This window comes from Triturus cristatus, chromosome 5_1 (genome assembly GCF_964204655.1).
Source record: "Triturus cristatus chromosome 5_1, aTriCri1.1, whole genome shotgun sequence".
Classification (NCBI taxonomy): domain Eukaryota; kingdom Metazoa; phylum Chordata; class Amphibia; order Caudata; family Salamandridae; genus Triturus; species Triturus cristatus.
The window spans coordinates 1001023472-1001043416 of record NC_140587.1 but is presented as its reverse complement, the minus strand read 5'-3'; the positions used below and the strand labels follow the sequence as shown (position 1 = coordinate 1001043416).

The following is a 19945-nucleotide window of genomic DNA, read 5'->3' as shown; positions in this document are numbered from 1 at the left end:
TCCGGTCCAGGGAAGACCTGGCTTGGCAGTTCGGGCTGGACTGTTCCCATGAGGCACAGGGTCAGACTGATTTGCATATGGCCATGTCTGAACTGGGGTGGCAGAGTGGGCTAAAGAACGGTGATGGATCAAACCCAGATCTGTTGACTGGGTGTGAGTGTTTGATTGGCTCTGATGCTCTGTCCATCACCACCCCCTTTTGTACCCCTTTTACAAGGGTGGCTCCAAAAATATTACCACAGAAATCCCTCCTCCTCTTACAAGGTCAACAACCAATTGCCCTCATCAAGAGGCTGTTTTAGAGAAGATTTTAGAGGAAATAATGGTAAGGGAAGAGGCAGAGGCAACTCCACACGCACGTCCCTCGCAAATAACAAACTGTGACTTCCTTCCGCTACCCCCGATCATCCCACTCCTGTATGGGGACGTCCCTCTCAATTTCTCCCTGTTTGGAATACTATCACCTCAGACAAATGGGTTTTACAAATTATCCAATATGGTTACTGCCTGGAACTTACAGACACTCAGCCAAACATTCTTCCAAGATCACACGCAATGTCACAGGAACATCTTACCCTTCTAAAAAAAGAAATTCTCTCTCTGGAGAAAGGAGCGATAGAACCAGTCCCAATTAAAACATCAAGGGACCGGGGTATACTCCCTGTACTCATTAATTTCCAAAAAGTACGGCTCTCTCAGACCTATACTAGACCTCAGAGAAATAAATCTATACATTCAATCGGACCACTTTCACATGGTCACTCTCCAGCATGTGCTCCCGCTCCTTCAACAAGGTGACTTTCTGTCCACCCTGGACTTAAAAGACGCCTACTTTCATATCCCAAACCATCCAGCTCACTGCAAATATGTCAGGTTTCTAGTAGCAGGCCAGCACTATCAGTTAAAGGTGCCCCCATTCGGAGTAACTACCGCCCGCAGAGTTTTCACCAAGTGCACGGCAGTAGTCGCAGCTCATCTTCGAAGACAACACATTCACGTCTTCCTATATCTGCACGACTGGCTCATAAAAGCCAGCTTGCAAAAAAGCTGTCTCCGTCACTCTCACAAAACAGTGCAGTTACCCCACGATCTTGGATTCACAGTAAACCTATCCAAGTCCCATCATCAGCCGTCCAACACACAGGCATATCTGGGAGCCACAATAGGTACACAAAAAACATTGGCCTACCCCCAATCCTACCAGAATCTGCAACATGCAAACTCTACTCTACCAGTTACAGCCCCAACACTCATTGGCAGCTCGAGTGTTCATGCAGTTACTAGGAATGATTGCGTATTGCATACTAATAGTTCCTTGCTCGAAACTTCACATTCATCCCCCTTCAGGAGGGCTTAGCACGTCAGTGAAACCAGGCTCAGGGTCTGTAATCAGATCTAGTGTTGGTGGACGTCCACACCCATCGCTCTCAGCAGTGGTGGAATACACCAAACCTTTCAAAAAGGGTGGCCCTTCATAGACCCGGTTCCACAGATAGTGTTAACAGCAGACGAATCGCTCTCTGGTTGGCTAGCTTATCTCCAGAAACATACAATTCAGGGCATGTTAAGCCGGCAGCAAAAGTAGCTTCACATAAATCATCTAGAGCTGCTAGCGATTTTTCTAGCGCTCAAAGTGTTTCAAGTTCATCTAGTAGGCAAAGCTGTCCTGATCTGTACAGAAAACATGACAGCAATGTACTACATACAAAAACAGGGGGGCGAGGGGGACACACTCTCCAGCTGTCATAACTAGCACAGACCATCTGGAGATGGGCCATACGTCCCAAAATGTTTCTCCTTGCAGATCACCTTCCAGGAGTAAACAATCAGATTGCAGATCTGCTCAGTAGTCAAAGAGAACAGACTCATGAATGGGAACTCCACCCTCAAGTTCCCCGATCCCATTCTTCCAAATGTGAGGTTTTCCAGTCATAGATCTGTTCGCCACAAACCTAAACGCGAAATGCCCAAGCTTCGCATCCAGACATCCACACCCATTGTCCATGGGCAATGCACAATGGATGAATTGGTCGGGAATATTTGCCTACGCTTTTCCGCCTATCCCACTCATTCCATTAGTGGTTCAGAAGCTCAGACAGGCGCCCCTGACATTAATCCTTGTTGCTCCCACATAGGCCAGACAACCTTGGTTCACAACCCTGTTGAAGCTCTCATTAGTTCCTCACCAAAAACTACACCTCACTCCCAATCTCATCACTCGGAGCCATGGAGAAATAAGACATCCAGATCCCAGCCATCTCAACCTTGCGATCTGGCACCTGAAATCTTAGATTTTGGCTACCTTAATCTTCCGCCAGACTGCATGAATATTACCAAAGATGCCAGACGTCCTACCACAAGGGCATGCTATGCAGCGAAATGGAAGCGGTTTGTAATATACTGCAACAACAATCCGATAGATCCACTGGACGCTTCAGTTCAAAACATCATTTGCTTTTTACTACATCTGCAGCGTTCCAATTTTGCGTACTCTTCCATACGCTTACACCTTGCTGTAATAGCTGCATATCTACAGAACAGACAACAACGGTCTCTTTTTAGAATTCTTATCATTAAAGCATTTATGGAAGGATTTAAAATAATCATTCCTCCAAGAATTCCACCTGCTCCATTGTGGAATCTCAACATTGTCCTCACCAGGCTAATAGGTCCCCCATTTGATCCATTACATAAATGTGAAATACAATTTCTCACTTGGAAGGTAGCTTTCCTCTTAGCTATCACATCTCTGAGGAGAGAGGTTGAGCCTCTGGCGCTAACCATAGAAGAACCATTCTTACAAATACACCAAAACAAAGTGGTTCTTCGAACCAACCCTAAATTTCTACCAAAGGTTATTTCTGCCTTTCTATCAACCAATCTATTGAGTTGCCTGTGTTCATCCCTCAACCAGCTTCTGTTGCAGAATGTGCGTTACAAAGTTTAGATGTGAAAAGAGTAATTCTTTACTACATAGAAATGACGACACCTTTCTGCAAAACAAAACAACTATTTGTCGCTTTTGCTCCACCACATAAAGGCAATCCTATATCAAAATCGGGCATTGCAAGGGGGATAGTCGAGTGCATTCAAATATGCTATGCAAAAGTAAAAAGACCACTAACAATTACCCCTAGAGCATACTCCACACACAAACTAGGGGCTTCTATGGCTTTCTTAGGAAATATACCGATAGATCATATCTGCAAAGCTGCAACATGGTCTACACCTCACTCATTCACAGAACATTATTATGTAGGTGCGTTAGCAAGACAGCAAGCTAGTGTGGGCCAAGCAGTAGTACGAACACTATTTCACACAACTGCAACAGCTACAGGTTAGCCACTGCTTTTGGGAGATAACTGCTTTATAGTCTATGCACAGCATGTGATCTATAGCTCACATGCCTCGAATGGAAAATGCTACTTACCCAGTATACATCTGTTCTTGGCATGTAGAGCTGTAGAGTCACATGGGCCCACCTTCCTCTCCGGATACCTATACCTGTTGCAGTTACATCTTACTTAGATACATATATACATGGACATCTCTTACTACTCTTACTAACTCCATTATCACCCTCTGCAATCTAACAATGGAGTTGATGCCCATGCGCAGTATCACTGAAAGGAGGAGTCACCTACCTCGTGACTGGAAAAGACTTCTTCGAACAAAAACAACGTGCAAACATCCAGCCCCAACACTAGATGGCAGGCTATGTACAGCATGTGACTCTACAGCTCTACATGCCAAGAACAGATGCATACTGGGTAAGTAGTACTTTTCTTCCCCTGTAAGTAACTGTTCATAGCTTGTAGTGCTGTATCTTCACATGTGCCCACCTTCTTTCTCTGAGTCAGTGTCTTTCTGCACAATTCTTTAATATTGAAATCTATTACCCTTCTATACCATTCACATGGTCACCATATTCTTGCTATTCATCACTCCATATTTACACTCCCCAATTGTGCTATAAACAATCCAACAATAGGAGTCAGTGCTCATGCACATTGCCAGCTAAGGGAGGAGTTCCAGAGTACCTCGTGACTGAAACATTTCTGCAAACAAAAACAACTTGCAACATCTGAGTCCAACACTAGATGGCAGAAGTATGCAAAGCATGTGAATCTACAGACAGATGCTTACAGGGTGAGACAGATGCTACAAACAGATGGTTTCAGGGTAAGTAATATTTTTCCTACACAATATCCACTCTAGGCGCATGTACCCCCTCCTCCCATCTCTTTTTTTAGATAAATGAGAAAAGGATGTGCCATTGTTTTCTGAAGTCTTTCCCTCCTTGTGCTTGATCAGTAGCCTTTGCCATCCTCAGAATCCACCACATTGTTGACTCACCCCCCCCCCCCCCCAACCCGCATTCAAGCCCCTCCCTCAATGATGTCAGGCCTGTTGATACATCCCAGCCATAATTTCTTGCTCTGATGCCAATTTCATTTGAAATCTTTCCTTCCCTTGTGTATTAAGGATATTCTGCCTTGGAGGGACAACCTAATAGGGTCACCTCTGGGCAGTCTGCTAAATCGGAGCTGGTGGCCTCCTCAGTACACTATAACTCTCTTCTCCAGAAGCAGCAATCAGTGGGCAGAACAATATGAATTGAATGAATATCATCCTCCCATCCATAGCACAATATTTGGTATTATATAGAGTTTATTTTCCCCCTGCTGGGGAGACAAAGAGGCTGACTCTTCCATTGATTTTGTTGTTGACCCTGACATAAATACATTTCCTCTCCCACACTTCCTCCCATCAGTCTTTCATGTGTTGAGTTTATTGTAGAGTTAGGTGTGACACTCAATGGACTAACAGTTTCCCACAAGTTGCAAGCTCTCTAATAGCATGTCTTGGTTTGTTTTTCCACCATGGGATTCTCTCCAATATTTATTATAAGTACATCTCTATACAGGTGCAAATTTCTGCAACGCATCTCAGCAAATGCTTTTTTTCCCCCCAAGATCATTGAAATAGAGACAACATGCGCAATTAGGCTACCCTTTTTAATAAATGGCACATTTAGATGAATACACCATTATTATATAATCTAAAGGAAAAATGAAATCATAAAGTAGCGGCCTAATATTTATCTGTGCACAGCTGTGAAAATCTGACCCTGCGACTTTAAGAATTCCAGAAGGCTGCTGCATCCATCATGTCAAGCAGCAATACAGTTGGGCCGGTAATTATTTATAGCCTGTGAGGAAGAACCCTAGCACTTGCTTCCTATACAAGGCTTTTTTTAGTTTGAAATCACTTATCTTGGGTTATTTTGTATTTGCAGTGTCTCATGTATTTTGCTGCTTTCCATCCTTTTTATTTATTTCTCAATCTAGAAATTAGGCATATGTTGCTGTTCTTTCCCCCGAAGTTTGTCTACCTACTTTTCTTGTTAGCCACTATGTCAGCACTTTTTATCAGAAGTTCAGCATTTTTAGGGAGATGCCTTACAGGCTACTGAGGTACAGAGTGGGGGTTCAACATATAGCAAAGAGAGGTGAGATTTAAAAAAAAAAAAATCAGCTTTTCATATATGTCACCCTTAGGCAGGGAGAACTGATTCACTCCATTTCCTCTCTTGTTTGTGTGTTTTGTCTCCCTAACCCTCCCAGAGATGACAGTAGTGAACGATGCTTCACTCTTGGATCGGGGCTTCCACCTGGGATAAGTGGAGATCAGGGGTCTCTGCTGGAGGCCCGGCTCCATATCAACCACCTGGAACTCCATCCATCCATCCGCTTGACTCTGAAAGCCTTTCTTCATTTTATCAAGTGAAGGCTGGTACAGGTGCTCAAGAACATCACTACAACAAAGATGTATTGCAACAAACAGAGGTGGAGGTGGCGTTGGGGTCCTGTGCTAGGAGGCACTACGCCTCTGGAAATGGCTGGACCATCAAGGAATTTTTCTGTTGGGTGAACAATCTCGCTGGGTCTTTGAATGCCACGTTGGAAGAGCTCAACCTTCTACGCCTACCAGATCACAAGTAGCAGTGGTCCTTTAAGTAGTGCATGGTCTCTTCCGCTAATGGGTATAACATTGGCTTGATCTCTTCGCTACTGCCGAGAACATGCAGTGTCAGAAGTTCTGCATGCTGGAATTCCCAAGGCTCTCTCGCCAGGAGACGCGTTTTGCCTAGAGTGTACCTTGGGACTCCTGTATACCTTTCCGCGATATCTTTTCTGCCCCAAGGTCTGAAGAAGATCCGGACCAACCGAGCTCAAGTCTTCCTAGCGGCACTGCATTGGGCTTGAAGAGTTTAGTATCCAGCGCTCCTGATCTTTAGCATCTGTTTCCGATCAGACTGCCCCTCCAGCAGCAATGGGGCAGGTTCTGCACCCAGGCCTTTGCAAAGTGGAGATTGATCTGTGACAGCTGATCACCTTTGACTTTACTCTGGAGGTGGTTGAGATCATACTAATAGCCTGGCATTACATTACAAAGACTGTATACATCTGTCATTGGGACATATATGTGGCTTGGTGCAGAGCTTGCCGGATTGACCCCTTTAAGTAAAGTTATCCGTTGTCTAGTTTGTTTTGTCTCTTGCCCAGCAAGACTTTGCTTTGGACACAGTTAAAGGCTGCCTTTTGGCTCTTTCAGCCTTTTTGCAGGTGCTGTGCCAGCTACATAGTTTAAATCACTAGTTGTGATGCATTTTTCTTAAAAGCCTGCATTTCTCATGTCACATTGGCACCTTAACTTGGTCCCGCATATTTGATGTACACACCCTTTGAGCCCCTTCATAGCTGTCACTTGAGGCTTTTTCAATCTGAAGATGGCGTTCCTTGTTGCCATCACCTCAGTGTGGCAAGTGAGTGAGCTTCAGGATCATTGTATTAACCCGCCATACACCACTACCCACCCAGACAGGCTGGTTCTACGGACGCGAGCATCTAACTTGCTGAAAGCTCTGATGCCGTTCCACTTCATCCAAACCATCATCCAGCTGTCATTCTATGTCCCGCCTCACCCCTCTAAGGAGACGGTAGAGACTTCATTGCTTAGAACCTAAAAGATCGCTGAGCTTTTGCCTTGATTATACCAAAGACCGTGAGGTGCATGATCAACTTTTTGTGGGCCTAATTGGCACAAAAGCAGGCAAGGCCGTACAGAAGTTGACCATCTCCCCCTGGATCATGTTCTGCCTCAAGACCTGCTACGCATTGGCCAAAAGGCAGCCCTCAAAGGGACTGCAAGCTTATTCCACCATGCCCAAAGCGGCTACCAATGCACTGGCATGTGGAGATTCTGTCCTGGGCATCTGACAGGTTCTAACGTGGATGTCACACCATACATTCATGGAGCACTACTGTCTGGACAGCCTAGTTTTCCAGGAGGGGCATTTTACCCACTCGGTTCTACAGGACTTATTGGTTTGAGCGAATTCACATACCCACCTCCGAACGGGTGCTGCCCTGGTATCTATTCAGAAGGTGAGGAATCTGCAATTAGAAATCTTTATCAGAAGAACAAGTTACTTACCTTCAGTAACGCGCTCTGGTAAATAATCGATCAAACTGAGATTCCTCGCTGACTCTCCCATCTCCCCGTTCCGTGAATTGGACTCTATCCATTTATAAGATCCCAAGTCTAGGATTCCGTCATTTTGCTGTAGGGGCTGGGCGTCTGGTCAGCGCTCTGACTTGACTCCGCATGTCGTTACTGGAATGTCATTCGAGTGTAGCCGCACAGAGCCACCTTCCTTCACACACAGGTACTGTAGAAAAAGGTTTCCAGAGTCCATCTGACACCTGGGGAATATTAAAAAGGTGAGGGATCTGTGGTTAGATAGAATCTTCACCAGAAAGAGCATTACCAAAGGTAAGTAATTGGTTCATTTGGACACAGTACTCCAGGTTTTGACTGTAATTGCTCTGGTTTGACTGTGCATTCGTGGTACTGGACCATCTTCAGATAGCTGTGCTTACACACAAGAATTTTCTGATTAGGTCACAAATGCATTCCAAGATATAGACTGCAGCTAGAGGAATAGATTCTTGTATAGTTGCTTATGGGAAATCTTGTAGGTTGTTGCTTGTTAAGTCATGGGCAAAAACAACAGTTGATGGACACAACGCAGAACAATGTCATACATTCACCCCAGTACAGAGATCTGGGCCTAAATCCATCGTTTTTTTGCTCACCATGCTATTCCAGTTTGAACCTAGCCATATGCAAATCAGTATTGACACTGTGCCTCATGGGAACAGTCCAACCGGAACTGCCAAGCCAGGTTCTCCCTGGACTGGAAACAAGCATCCTAGGACCGGATTCTAGGTTTCAACCCTCTTCAGCCAGGATAGCTTGATTCCAGTGGCATGGAGAGCACGGGACCCACGTCTGGGCATACCTGTCCTGCTCGGGGTGACAAATGCAAAAACAACAGTTGATGGACACAATGCCGAACAATGTCATACATTCACCCCAATACAGAGATCTGGGCCTAAATCCATAGTTTTTTTGCTCACCATGCCATTCCAGTTTGAACCCAGCCATATGCAAATCAGTCTTGACCCTGTGCCTCATGGGAACAGTTTAGCCCAAACTGCCAAGTCAGGTTCTCCGTGGACTGCAAACAAGCATCCTAGGACCGGTTTCTGGGTTTTCACCCCTCTTCAGCCAGGATAGCTTGATTCCAGTGGCATGGAGAGCACGGCACCCACATCTGGGCATAACCGTCCGACTCGGGGTGACAAAGGCAAAAACAACAGTTGATGGACAGAATGCAGAACAATTGCAAATAGGTAATATCCCTCTAGACCTCTATTTCTTTACATAAGGCGTATAATAAGCTCAAGCATGGGGCGCAAGAAAACAGTCTACTACACACCTGACTCATTTTTTCTCATTTTTCTACATACAAAAGTCTTAGAGAATTGACCAACTTTACAAAAATATACAAATCATTTCCAAAGACAAAATATATACAAAGATAGCACTCAAAAGATGTCAATAAAGTACAACATTGAAGTATTCACAACAAATGAAGGAATACAGGCTCACCATCCCCCATATTCATACACACCTCTTCTCATTCCACATATACATCACTTACACTCCATACACACATACATTACACCCCAAAACCAGACAACATACACAGATGAAACCATTGGGGTGAGAAGCTCAGCCCTCAAATGCTGTGCTGTGAGATGGGTCGTTTCACACAACCTGGTCAACGCACGTTTCGATGGCCTATTTTCCTTTTCTTGCCATCTTCAGGACCTGTTACTTTAGAGATTTGTAACGGGCAGGATGATGGGGGAGAAAAAAACAACTATTCTGAAATGATAATGCAGAGCATTAATATTATTACTTGCAAAGGACCCAACAGGAGATATATTACTTTTTCTACTTAATCTGTACATATATTACACAAATGTGCCATACTAAGGCATTCTCATGAAATGGGTAGACCCACACCAGTGATGAGCATGGAAAACAAGTGAAGCACCAAGGGCTGTGGTGGGACATATACTTACCCTAAAGTTTAAAAAAAAAAGGTTTTGTACAATTTATCTTTCTGAAGTCGCTTTTACAGAAATATCTGTCATTATTTTACCAGAGAGACATGTGGCTAGACCCAATATTTGAAAAAAGAGTTTGATTGGCTCATAAAGAGACAAGGCCTGACACATAAACCCAAAGAGAGAACATGCTTACGGGGAGTGAATGACAAAACTGCAGCTAGTTACCTTATGCTTTTTACTTATCAGCAACTACTTCTCCTACACATATTGATGTGTTGTCACCATCTAGTGTCAGATGCTGTTTGCCCACTCTACATTATGGTACATTGAACAGAAAACATATGCTTCAATTAAAATCCTATATATAGTCAAAATGCTTAACAAAAAGATAAAACCATTCAAGTCCTACATTACGACAAGATTACCTGTGATAATTCTCCCTCTCTTTTAGAATAGAAATCCATAGTTTGGCTAACATCCACTTTACAGGTTGGATCGCTCATACATATGGTTCCTTTCCAATTAGCATGCCCAGTTGGCATATAAGTGTTATTGCTCCATCTCTGTTTAAAAGAAGTAATAAGCAGACCATCAGTATAACTATTTTCCTTCCTAATGGTTTGCTAAAATTTACCGATGTAATCCTTCAAGAGACCAGTATTAACATATCTAACCAAAGGGGTATTGCTGGAATTTACTTGTTTTCTCTGATGCACATTATAGGCAGAGGTGGCCGTGAAGATGTTCAGTATATTCCTCTTTGGCTGGCTCTACTCGAGATAAACATAGAAAGGGGGAAATTCACCGTAAATCCCAACGTCCTATACGAATACGCATCAGCAATGCTGGCCCTATGAAAGTATTACATATGCTATCTCTCCCGGCCCTACGCTCGAGGCTCCCTAGTTCAACTCTGGGTATTATTATAGGAAAATGGTGAATGTTCCTGACAGCCACAATGGAGAGTGTGTCTACGTGCCTAGCTTGAATCCCTCTTCTCAACGTGTCCAACTTCCCATGTCGCTAGACGAACAAACACTCAGGGCATGTTCCTATGACTACAAAGGAAACCCCGAAACCGGTCCTAGGATGCTTGTTTCCAGTCCAGGGAGAACCTGGCTTGGCAGTTCGGGCTGGACTGTTCCCATGAGGCACAGGGTCAAGACTGATTTGCATATGGCTGGGTTCAAACTGGAATGGCATGGTGAGCAAAAAAACTATGGATTTAGGCCCAGATCTCTGTACTGGGTTGAATGTCTGACATTGTTCTGCATTGTGTCTGTGGGTTCTCAGTGTTATTGTGATTGCAGCCCACCAGCCCTTTGGCAGTCACGCAGACTGAGTGATGGAGTTCATGCCAGGAAATGGAGTCCGAGTGGGGGAAGCCCACAAGCACCATGGCCGCCCTGGATCGCTCTTGGCAGTCCGCTTAATCCTGGCTGTGCCACAACCACCAGGGATGTGCTGGACCTTTCTCTTTCCTGGACAATATTTCCCCGTGCTTGCCAGGCATGAGCTTTCTCTTTCCCAGCAAGCTTCAAGGTACTTCAGTACCTAAAAAATAGCACTAGCCACGATACACAAACTCTCTTGGAATGCATGAATGGCTGTGGTTGTCCACAATTAGTTAGATCTCCCACAAATGTGGCAGACCACACCTTAGATGGGATTTTCTCTAATGATCATCGGATAATGGTTGGAGAGCCCCTTTCGTTAGCCTGGTCAGACCACTTTGCTATTCCTTTTGAAATAAGGGTCTAAACATCTGGTAATCCTCAATCTGGAAACCTGAAAGCGGTTGACAAACGAAATTTCAATCTGATCAGCAATGAAGCGGTTGCCAATGCTTTTATGGATTTTCAGCTCTCAGACCAACTAAGTGCTGACTCGGCTGCTGATAAACTCTCTAAAAAATTATTAGTAGTGTTGGACACTCTAGCCCCCAAAAAACCTTACTATTCGGTGAGAAAAAAGCCTTCTGCACCCTGGTTCTCTGACCGATTGCGTAAATTGAGACAGGAGTGCAGACGGAAGGAAAGACTCTGACGCAGGGATCTTGCTCCTTTGGGCAGAGAGTTGCACAAACAATCCCTGAAGGCATATAGAGCAGCCGTTATTGAGGAAAAGGGAAGGTCCTACTCAAAGGTCTCAGAGGAACTTAAATCGCCTAAGGAGCTCTTTAACATCTATAATTCCCTTGTCATGCCCACGGCTTCTGCTTCTGTGGAGCCGTTTCAGGAGCTCTGCGACAGTCTATCTTCCTTTTTCTGCTCTAAGATATTTGATATATATGCTCAATTGGCGATTTTAAATATGAATCCGACATCTGATGCCCTGCCTGAAATCTATCCTATGCATAGCTCCAGTAATACGGCATTTTCTACTCTGTGATTTTCCAAAGCTTACCCCCGAAACTGTTGAGCACCTACTTGAAGGAGTTAAGTCAGGATCGCCCATGGATCCTTGCCCTTTAAAGGTTCTTCAAATTGCTAAAGAGGCACTCATTCCGCATTTTACCACTGTCTTAAATTTAGCCATCTCCCATGGCCAATATCCTCTGACCTGGAAGGCGGCAGTGGTTAAACCAATTTTATAAAAGCCCTCATTAGAGCCGTCTAATCTAAAAAAACTTCCGTCCCATTTCCCTTCTGCCGGTCCCAGTGAAGATCTTAGAATCCCATTTGAATTTTCACTTGAGTGTTTGAGGGAGCATCACATCTTGGATGGCTCCCAACATAGATTCAGAAGGTCTCACGGCAGATTCAGAAGGTCTCACAGCACGGATACTGCCCTCACTGCGGTATTTGATAACCTACGAGTTCAGGTGGATGCAGGGCATACCACCCTTTTGATTTTACTCTATCTTACCGCACAATTCGATACTCTGTCTCCCCTGAGATTGGTGGAGCGTCTCGGGGAGATTGGTGTTGGAGGCTCGGCTTTGGACCAGCTTGCCTCCTTTCTTGGTGAGCGGTCTCAAACAGTAAAACTGGGAGGTTTTTATTCAGATTCTACCCCCCTTGTTTGCGGAGTGCCTCAGGGCTCCTCCCTGAGCCCTACTTTGTTCAAGATCTATGTGGCCCTGCTTGCAAGGGTGGTGAAATCGTTTGGGCTGGAGGTGTTGTCTTATGCGGACGACACCCAAATAATGGTGTCTATCACGCAAAATGTCAGTGACTCCGCGGAGAATTATAAAAATTGTATGCAGGCATACCACCCTTTTGATTTTACTCTATGTTACCGCAGAATTCGATACTCTGTCTCCCCTGAGATTGGTGGAGCGTCTCAGGGAGATTGGTGTTGGAGGCTCGGCTTTGGACCAGCTTGCCTCCTTTCTTGGTGAGCGGTCTCAAACAGTAAAACTGGGAGGTTTTTATTCAGATTCTACCCCCCTTGTTTGCGGAGTGCCTCAGGGCTCCTCCCTGCCCTACTTTGTTCAAGATCTATGTGGCCCTGCTTGCAAGGGTGGTGAAATCGTTTGGGCTGGAGGTGTTGTCTTATGCGGACGACACCCAAATAATGGTGTCTATCACGCAAAATGTCAGTGACTCCGCGGAGAATTATAGAAATTGTATGCAGGCAGTCTCGTCATGGATGGTACAAAACTATCTAAAACTGAATGGCGAGAAGACGGAGGTCCTGATTCTTGGGGATAGGACAGACATCTGGTCTAGAGAGTTGTGGCCTGATTCCTTGGGTACCTGCCCAATTCCTGTCTCCCAGGGTAAAAACCTGGGAGTTGTGGTGAATGACTCCCTATCTTTGAATTTGCAGGTCTCTAGGACAGTGGCCATCTGCTTCGGTCTCATTCGGCTCATAAGGAAAATCTCTCAGTTCCTCTCATTTGATGCCCGTAAGAAAGTGGTGGTTGCATTAATATTGTCCAGATTGGACTACTGCAACGCCCTTTATTTAGGCATCAATAAAGGCCAGCTGTGCCACCTGCAGCTGGTGCAGAATGCCACTGCGAGGCTGGTAATGGATTTACCCAAACCTCACTCAGTCTCATCTGCCCTTCTTTCGCTGCACTGGCTCCCGGTGGATCGCAGAATTATGTTTAAGACCCCCTGCCTCACCCACAACGCCTACTATGGCCTGGGCCCGTTGGGCATCAAAGCCTTATTCCAACAGTATGTGCCCTCGAGGAACCTTAGGTCAACAAAAAAGAATCTCCTCACGGTTCCTAGGTTCAAAAGAAGGAGATGGGGTGGGAGAGCTTTTTCTTTTGCTGCTGTCAATGCGTGGAACTCTCTTCCGGATGTTCTTTCGGGGCAACGGTCTCACACAATCTTTCGAAAGTCCTTAAAGACCTTGTTGTTCCCCGAGAGGTGGGTTTGAGTGGGGTTATGTTTGCCTGTATATTGATTTGTATTTCAGCGCCTTGATGCCCTTGGGCTAAGTCTGCGCTTTTAAAATCTTCTATTTGCTCATTCATTCATTCGTTCATTCATTCATTCATTCAGGTACACAACTCCTTCAAGAAGAGCTCCAGACTGCAGGTGATGTCCTCTCACCTTTGCCAGACTGGCTCTCTAGCAGATACTAGTTATAGTTGCACAGCAGTCCTCGAAGTACTCTGCGGAGCACTAATTTTGTTGGATATTGTGGACTTAGAAGTGGAACCAAGTGAGGTGGTTTGGATCCCATTTTTATACATAACTTTCAGACAGGGGATATAAATCCACTGTCTCTAACTATAGAACCCGTTTGGGTGGGTCTTCTTTCAGGTTCCCTTCCCAGGCTATTCTCCAGACAGCCTTTTTGTAGATTGAGACAGCAGGTAGCACTGGGGCTGTATTTGTACCGGAGCACTCACATCAGAGGGGTGGTGGTTTTCTGTACCGGGCTGTCATTGGGGAAAGACAAAAAGCCAGGTCACACCTAAAGACTTGCTCATCTTTCACAATAGTCTGCAGACCCACTTTTCACTCCTACCATCCACCAAATGCCAATGCTCAGGCAGACTAATCGACAACAGCTTTTTGCAAACGAAAAGCCCTCAAAATTCTAAAGGAAACCCTGTCTTCACTTCTCTCACTTCTGTGTCTCCCTCCTCCAGCCGCAGGAATGTAAGGAAGACACTTCCATTATCTGGGAGTATAGTCCTCAGCGTCCATCTTGTGCTAGGCCAGGCTAGGGATCTCTAAAATGGTTCCCTCTGGACTTCATTACTCTGGCTCATTCAGACACCATGCATGTGCTACACTGGCTACATACAGAAATCCACACTCAATACGTTAGTGCAACGGTTTGGGTAACAGCATAAAAGCAGACCTTTTCCTGGAGAGACAGTAGGTCTCAACCTAAGTGAACCACATAAAAGGTTCTAGGTGCACTATTGGTATTCTCAGTCATGTTAAGCTGCCACCATCAGTGTATGTTCTAAACCCATGATAGGGACAATAGTATGCTGTAAACAATGCGGGCATGCTTTGATTTATCCTCCAGGTCACAGGACAAGTCATGGGCATCTCATAGCCCAGGACAGGCCTAGGCCTTTTGTGCACACGCTTAGTTCAGAGTGACAACATCGACGAAAAAGTCAGACTACCAGATACACAAGCAGTATGGCGCTTGGGTCAGGCGGCAACCCTGTATGCCATGCAGGGGACATTCCTGTCCCAAGATCATACCTTCTGCCTGCTTTACTTTTTAGACACTATCTCCAAGGAAAGATGGTCCCGTGAAACCGGTTTAATGTAGCCATCTTAGGTATCACATCCAGCACATCTTTAAATTTGTTTTTTGTGTTGTAAGCTTTTAAAACCTTCAAATGGGGGCCCAAAGACATAAGGGTAGAACGTTGGTTTGTTATTTTACTTAACTCTTCACTTCTTATAATGCATTTATTTATATATTGTTTATTAATAACAACCATAGCTATGCATCTACAGTGGTTGGGCCTTCCTTTCATGTATACATTTATTGCTGGAGCTTACTATGTCTGGCAGCTTGGAGTTTGCGTTCCCTGGCTTCTAACATTTCATGGACATCCTCAGCGATCCAATACCAGAGAATATGCTGGCAATGTCTTTCCTGAAGCCCTGGATGCGTTGGTATTTCCAGGTTGTTTGAAGAAAATTGCCAAATAACACTTTGTTTCCACATTTAGCCAACCTCCCACTGCGCATTAATCTGACCTGCTTTATATGTCTGTCATTGTATATAATCTCTTTTGGCCCTTTTGTTGATATTGCACATAAGGTTGCTTTTGTTCCACTTTTTGGTGAGTTGAGAAAGTATCAAATTTGAATACCTAATTGAGTGCAGTAATTTGGTCTAGCAATTGTACGTCTGTTTTCGTATTTGCTTGGCATGTGATTTGAATTAAAGCATCCACTTTTGTTAATGTACAAACTTCATATTAGGTTCATAATCCATTGTTTGTAAAGCACTGTTAATACGCATTTATCCTTTTTATTTCCAGCTATGGGTAGCATTGTTCTGAAGTATGATCCCGATCCAGAGTAAGTACAATAGTCAATGTTCACTCTGTTTTCTCTGATGTTGGCAGGAGCCTGTTATTGTAGAGTATAGGCAACATGGTAAAATAGCAAAAATGTACTTCATATTCTAAACTTCAAGTATAGCTAATGGTCACATCTTGAGCAAATATGGGTCCTGACAGTTCGTGGTTTGCTTATAGGGCAGTTGATTGCTATGCCAGGACAAATATTTTTTGGACTGTTTCTAGCACATTGCTTGCGATTTCAGAACTCAGTCTGTCCAATTCTTTTAATATTGAGAAAGATGTGTATTTTCGAAAAGTGTTTTAAATGAAGATCTGTAACTGCTTTGACAATTCTTAATATAGGCATTTTCATATTGTACAAGCAGGTCCTGGCTTTTCAGTGCATTGTGTTCTTAGGAAAAGTTTAATATTTCTCAAGATTTGCTGTTAACTAATTATCCATCATAGGCTTGCAACTCCTCATAAAATCCAGCTCCCTGATTGTTTAATTTTTTATTTGTTCAACAAAACTAGCAGGACACACAAGATTGTGTTCCTCAGCCTTTTCATTAGTCCATGTTTTCTTTTCCGTACTCGTGTGTCGGGGTTTCATGATAATATAGGAACAATCACTGGTTATGTTTTTTATGTTTTTTCCTTTAAACAAGGACTTTATCAAGCTAGCCATTTGGTGAATATAAAATGCACCGTTCTATAAACTCCATGTCATTCAGCAGTTTAAGATGCTTATCAGTATTCAAGAGGAACATTCAAGCTGATTATTAGAGTCTTGATCTTCTTGTGATTATGTGGTAAAGTATATTTTTCAAACCTTTCACATGTCAAATTAGTCTTTAAGGGCACTTGTAGGTGTAGAGAAGTTTGGTTAGTTTGTATGGCGAAAATGTCTTCAAGCCGGTAAGTTATGTATTCAAGTGAAGTTTATTTTAGAAGATTTGTATAGCCCAAAGAATCCAACGCTTTCGTCTCGTTCGGACGCACTCTGACGTTCAGTGGAAAGCACCTCCAACGAGCTCCAGCAGTGGAACAATATAAACAGTATTTTACCCTTTGTAATAAATTGTTAGCGACTGGCTTGAGGAGACTTATTAGGGAACATTTATAGGTGTCTCTGCATAATGGTTCGCACTGGCCAGATATGTGAAATAATAAAAAAAGGATAAAAAGGATCTCAATAACATAGGCAGCATCAGGGTCATTCAAGTGTCAAATATAAAAAAAAGACTCAGAAATGTAAAGCTCTTATTTAACAAAAAATAGGGACTTTAAAGTCAAATTGTGGGGAACAAATAAGAGGAGGCCACAGAAAATAAGAAACCCAGAGGTTTTGAAGCATTATTGCAAAGGCTAGTTCTATGCAACTAGTCCAGTCATAGTGTGATTAGTAGTATGGGTTGGTATAACAGTTTTTCTGTACTCCAAGAATACGGCTGGTTTAGAGAGCACTTGATAGCCAACACGCAGTTTTGTTATAGGGAGTAGAAATGTATGTGCACGTTGTTAACCCCTCTTCTCATTCTGATTTTCATACTAGATGAAAAAAGTGAAAAACACGAGGACTTACTTTATCCCAAATGAATGAAGTGTAATGGATAACCACCTTTTTCATGTAGGTCCTTGACTCGTCCCTAATGAAGGAGTCCCAAAGTGATGGACCCGCACTTGCTCTGTTTACAAATCTGAACAATCTTATTAAGTAAATTATTACAACTATAAAGTAGCTTGCTTAGGCTCAGAGTGTTGTCATGATCTTAAAATATAAATTTGAATTTACAAATTTTTGAATTCCACAGTTATTTCCATGTAGACAGAACACATTTACTTGTGCAGACAGCATGAGTACTTACAAACAGAATATTTACATAAAAAGCAATTGATTGTTTTGCCAGCTCCATTTCCTTATCTGTTTTTACTTGGCCACTGTTGCCAGATTCCAAGGTTTTTTACAAGTCATCTCCACTCTAAAAAATGTTTGCTTGTAACTAGTCAGTTAATTTATCATTCTCCTTCCCAGTATGCCTCTTCTCTTAATGTCTTCTCTAAAGCCATTACAGAATTTTCAATGGGTTAATACCTTTCTGCTAATTTTCAGTCTTTTCAATTTTCACATGGGTAATTCTGATGCTCTTTCTACCTCGTAACTTACGTCTTTTTTTATTTCTTATAAAAGACTTTATTCGTTTTTTGTTCAAAACAAACATGAGACTCAGTTCCTTCGATATGGCAATTACAGTAACACATGGTGATCAAAGAACATACAGCACAATTCCAAAGGTCAGCAGACAGGTTATATCCAACATCATCCCGTTATCAGTCCACACCACCCACTGCCCCGTTTCCAACCACCCAGCTTTGGACCCACTTGCAATGAAGTCATAGAGATACCAAACGGATGTTCCCCTCACAACATCAGCATACAATACTCATGGCATTTTAGAAAGTCTAGGCCCGACCCCGAGCAACTATTCATCAGGACTGTTCTCTCTCAACTCTTGGTTCACAACTTCAGTTGATGTACTGTCCCTATCTCTGGTTGCTAGGTATGTTTTATACAACACCCAGAAGTTCTTAGGTCTACTACATGGTGGGAGAAGGTCACTGAAATTTCCTGTTTGCATGCTACAGTACAGCATGTCGCACGACCACTGGGCTATCGTAGGGGTCGGTCCTCGTGACCAACACATCGCCACCCTGCGCTTAGCTAGCAACAAGCCCATGTCAACCAAACTACGAGCCCCCTTACGTATTGGTTTAGAGTAGCCCAACAGGGCCATTGCAGGCTCCGGGGTGAGTGCCAGATTAGCCACCTGTCCCAACTCCTTAAAGACTAAATCCCAAAATTTGGATATCCCCGGACAAAGCCAGGCCAAGTGGAAAAAAATCGGCCAACTGTTCACTGCAACGCTCACAATTTGCCCCTTCTCTTAGGCCGTACCTACTCAATCTCTCTGGAGTGTAGTAGACCCTATTTAGATATTTAAAGTGGATCAGTCTATGTCTACCATTTAAAGAGATGCGCTTCGTGCTGTCGCAGCAATATGTCCACATAGTGTCGTCAATGACCCTTCCCAGATCTCTCTGCCAAGCCAAACGGGCTTTAGTGTAGTGATTTTCCCTATAGGCCATGGTCAATTTGTATATTTTAGACTATCCGGGTGGGCGAATCAGTTTTTATGACATTGGATAAGGCGGGCAGCTCCGGTGGGTCCAACAAGTCCCCACCCAGCATATGCAACAATGCTTGCTGTGTTCTATGGAATTGAAATTTAGTAAGGAGGGTAACTGCGGTATCTCCGTCCCCCAGCTCTTTGCTGTGCGGTCTTCAAACAAGTTCTCTATGGTCCGCACCCCTATTGTGTGAAGCACTCGCATAACCCCCTTATCTCTGCACGGGGCAGCCAGCGACACCAATCCAGCGGTGTGAGCTGGGAATACAGAATGGCACCCGCCTGTAGCTTTAAGAGGTGGTGCCAAGGGTGGTTTGTTGCATTCACTGAGTCCAATATCCCCGTCTTACGATCCGCAGGCGTAAACATCAGAGCAGGTAATGGGAGAGGGGAGGCCACAACTTTCTCTATACGTAAGTGGGAGGTGTCCGGTGAGCCATGCATCCAGTGGTAAGCGTGCGCACTTTGTGCTGCCCTGTAATATAAGTTCAAATCGGGCGCGCCCAGCCCCCCCATGTGGTACGGTAATGTAAGTACTTGCCATCTGACCCGCACCTGCTTACCGGCCCAAGCCAACTTAACCAAAAATGCTGTGAGTTGGCGAAAAAAAGAGCAAGGGAGAACCAAAGGAATATTAGAAAAAAGGAACAAAATACGGGGCAGTATCACCATTTTCATAATGGAAACTCTGCCCAGCAGGGACAGTGGCAGACGGATCCAGCTGTCCACCTCATCTTCTAGTTTGCTAATCGCCACCCCATAATTTTCTCTGAATACTAACTCATAGTCCGTGTGGACCTTGATCCTTCGGTATCTCA

At 44.0% G+C, this 19945-nt stretch overlaps 1 protein-coding gene across 1 annotated transcript in view; it reads left to right on the top strand.

Annotated features, from left to right (window-relative positions):
* The window catches only part of NSUN2 (NOP2/Sun RNA methyltransferase 2), a 503790-nt gene that overhangs the window by 453629 nt on the left and 30216 nt on the right, over positions 1–19945 (top strand). Inside the window, exon 18 of the mRNA XM_085606101.1 lies at positions 15916–15955. Within this exon, the coding sequence (XP_085462227.1) occupies positions 15916–15955 (40 nt within the window). The remainder of the gene's footprint in view (positions 1–15915; positions 15956–19945) is intronic.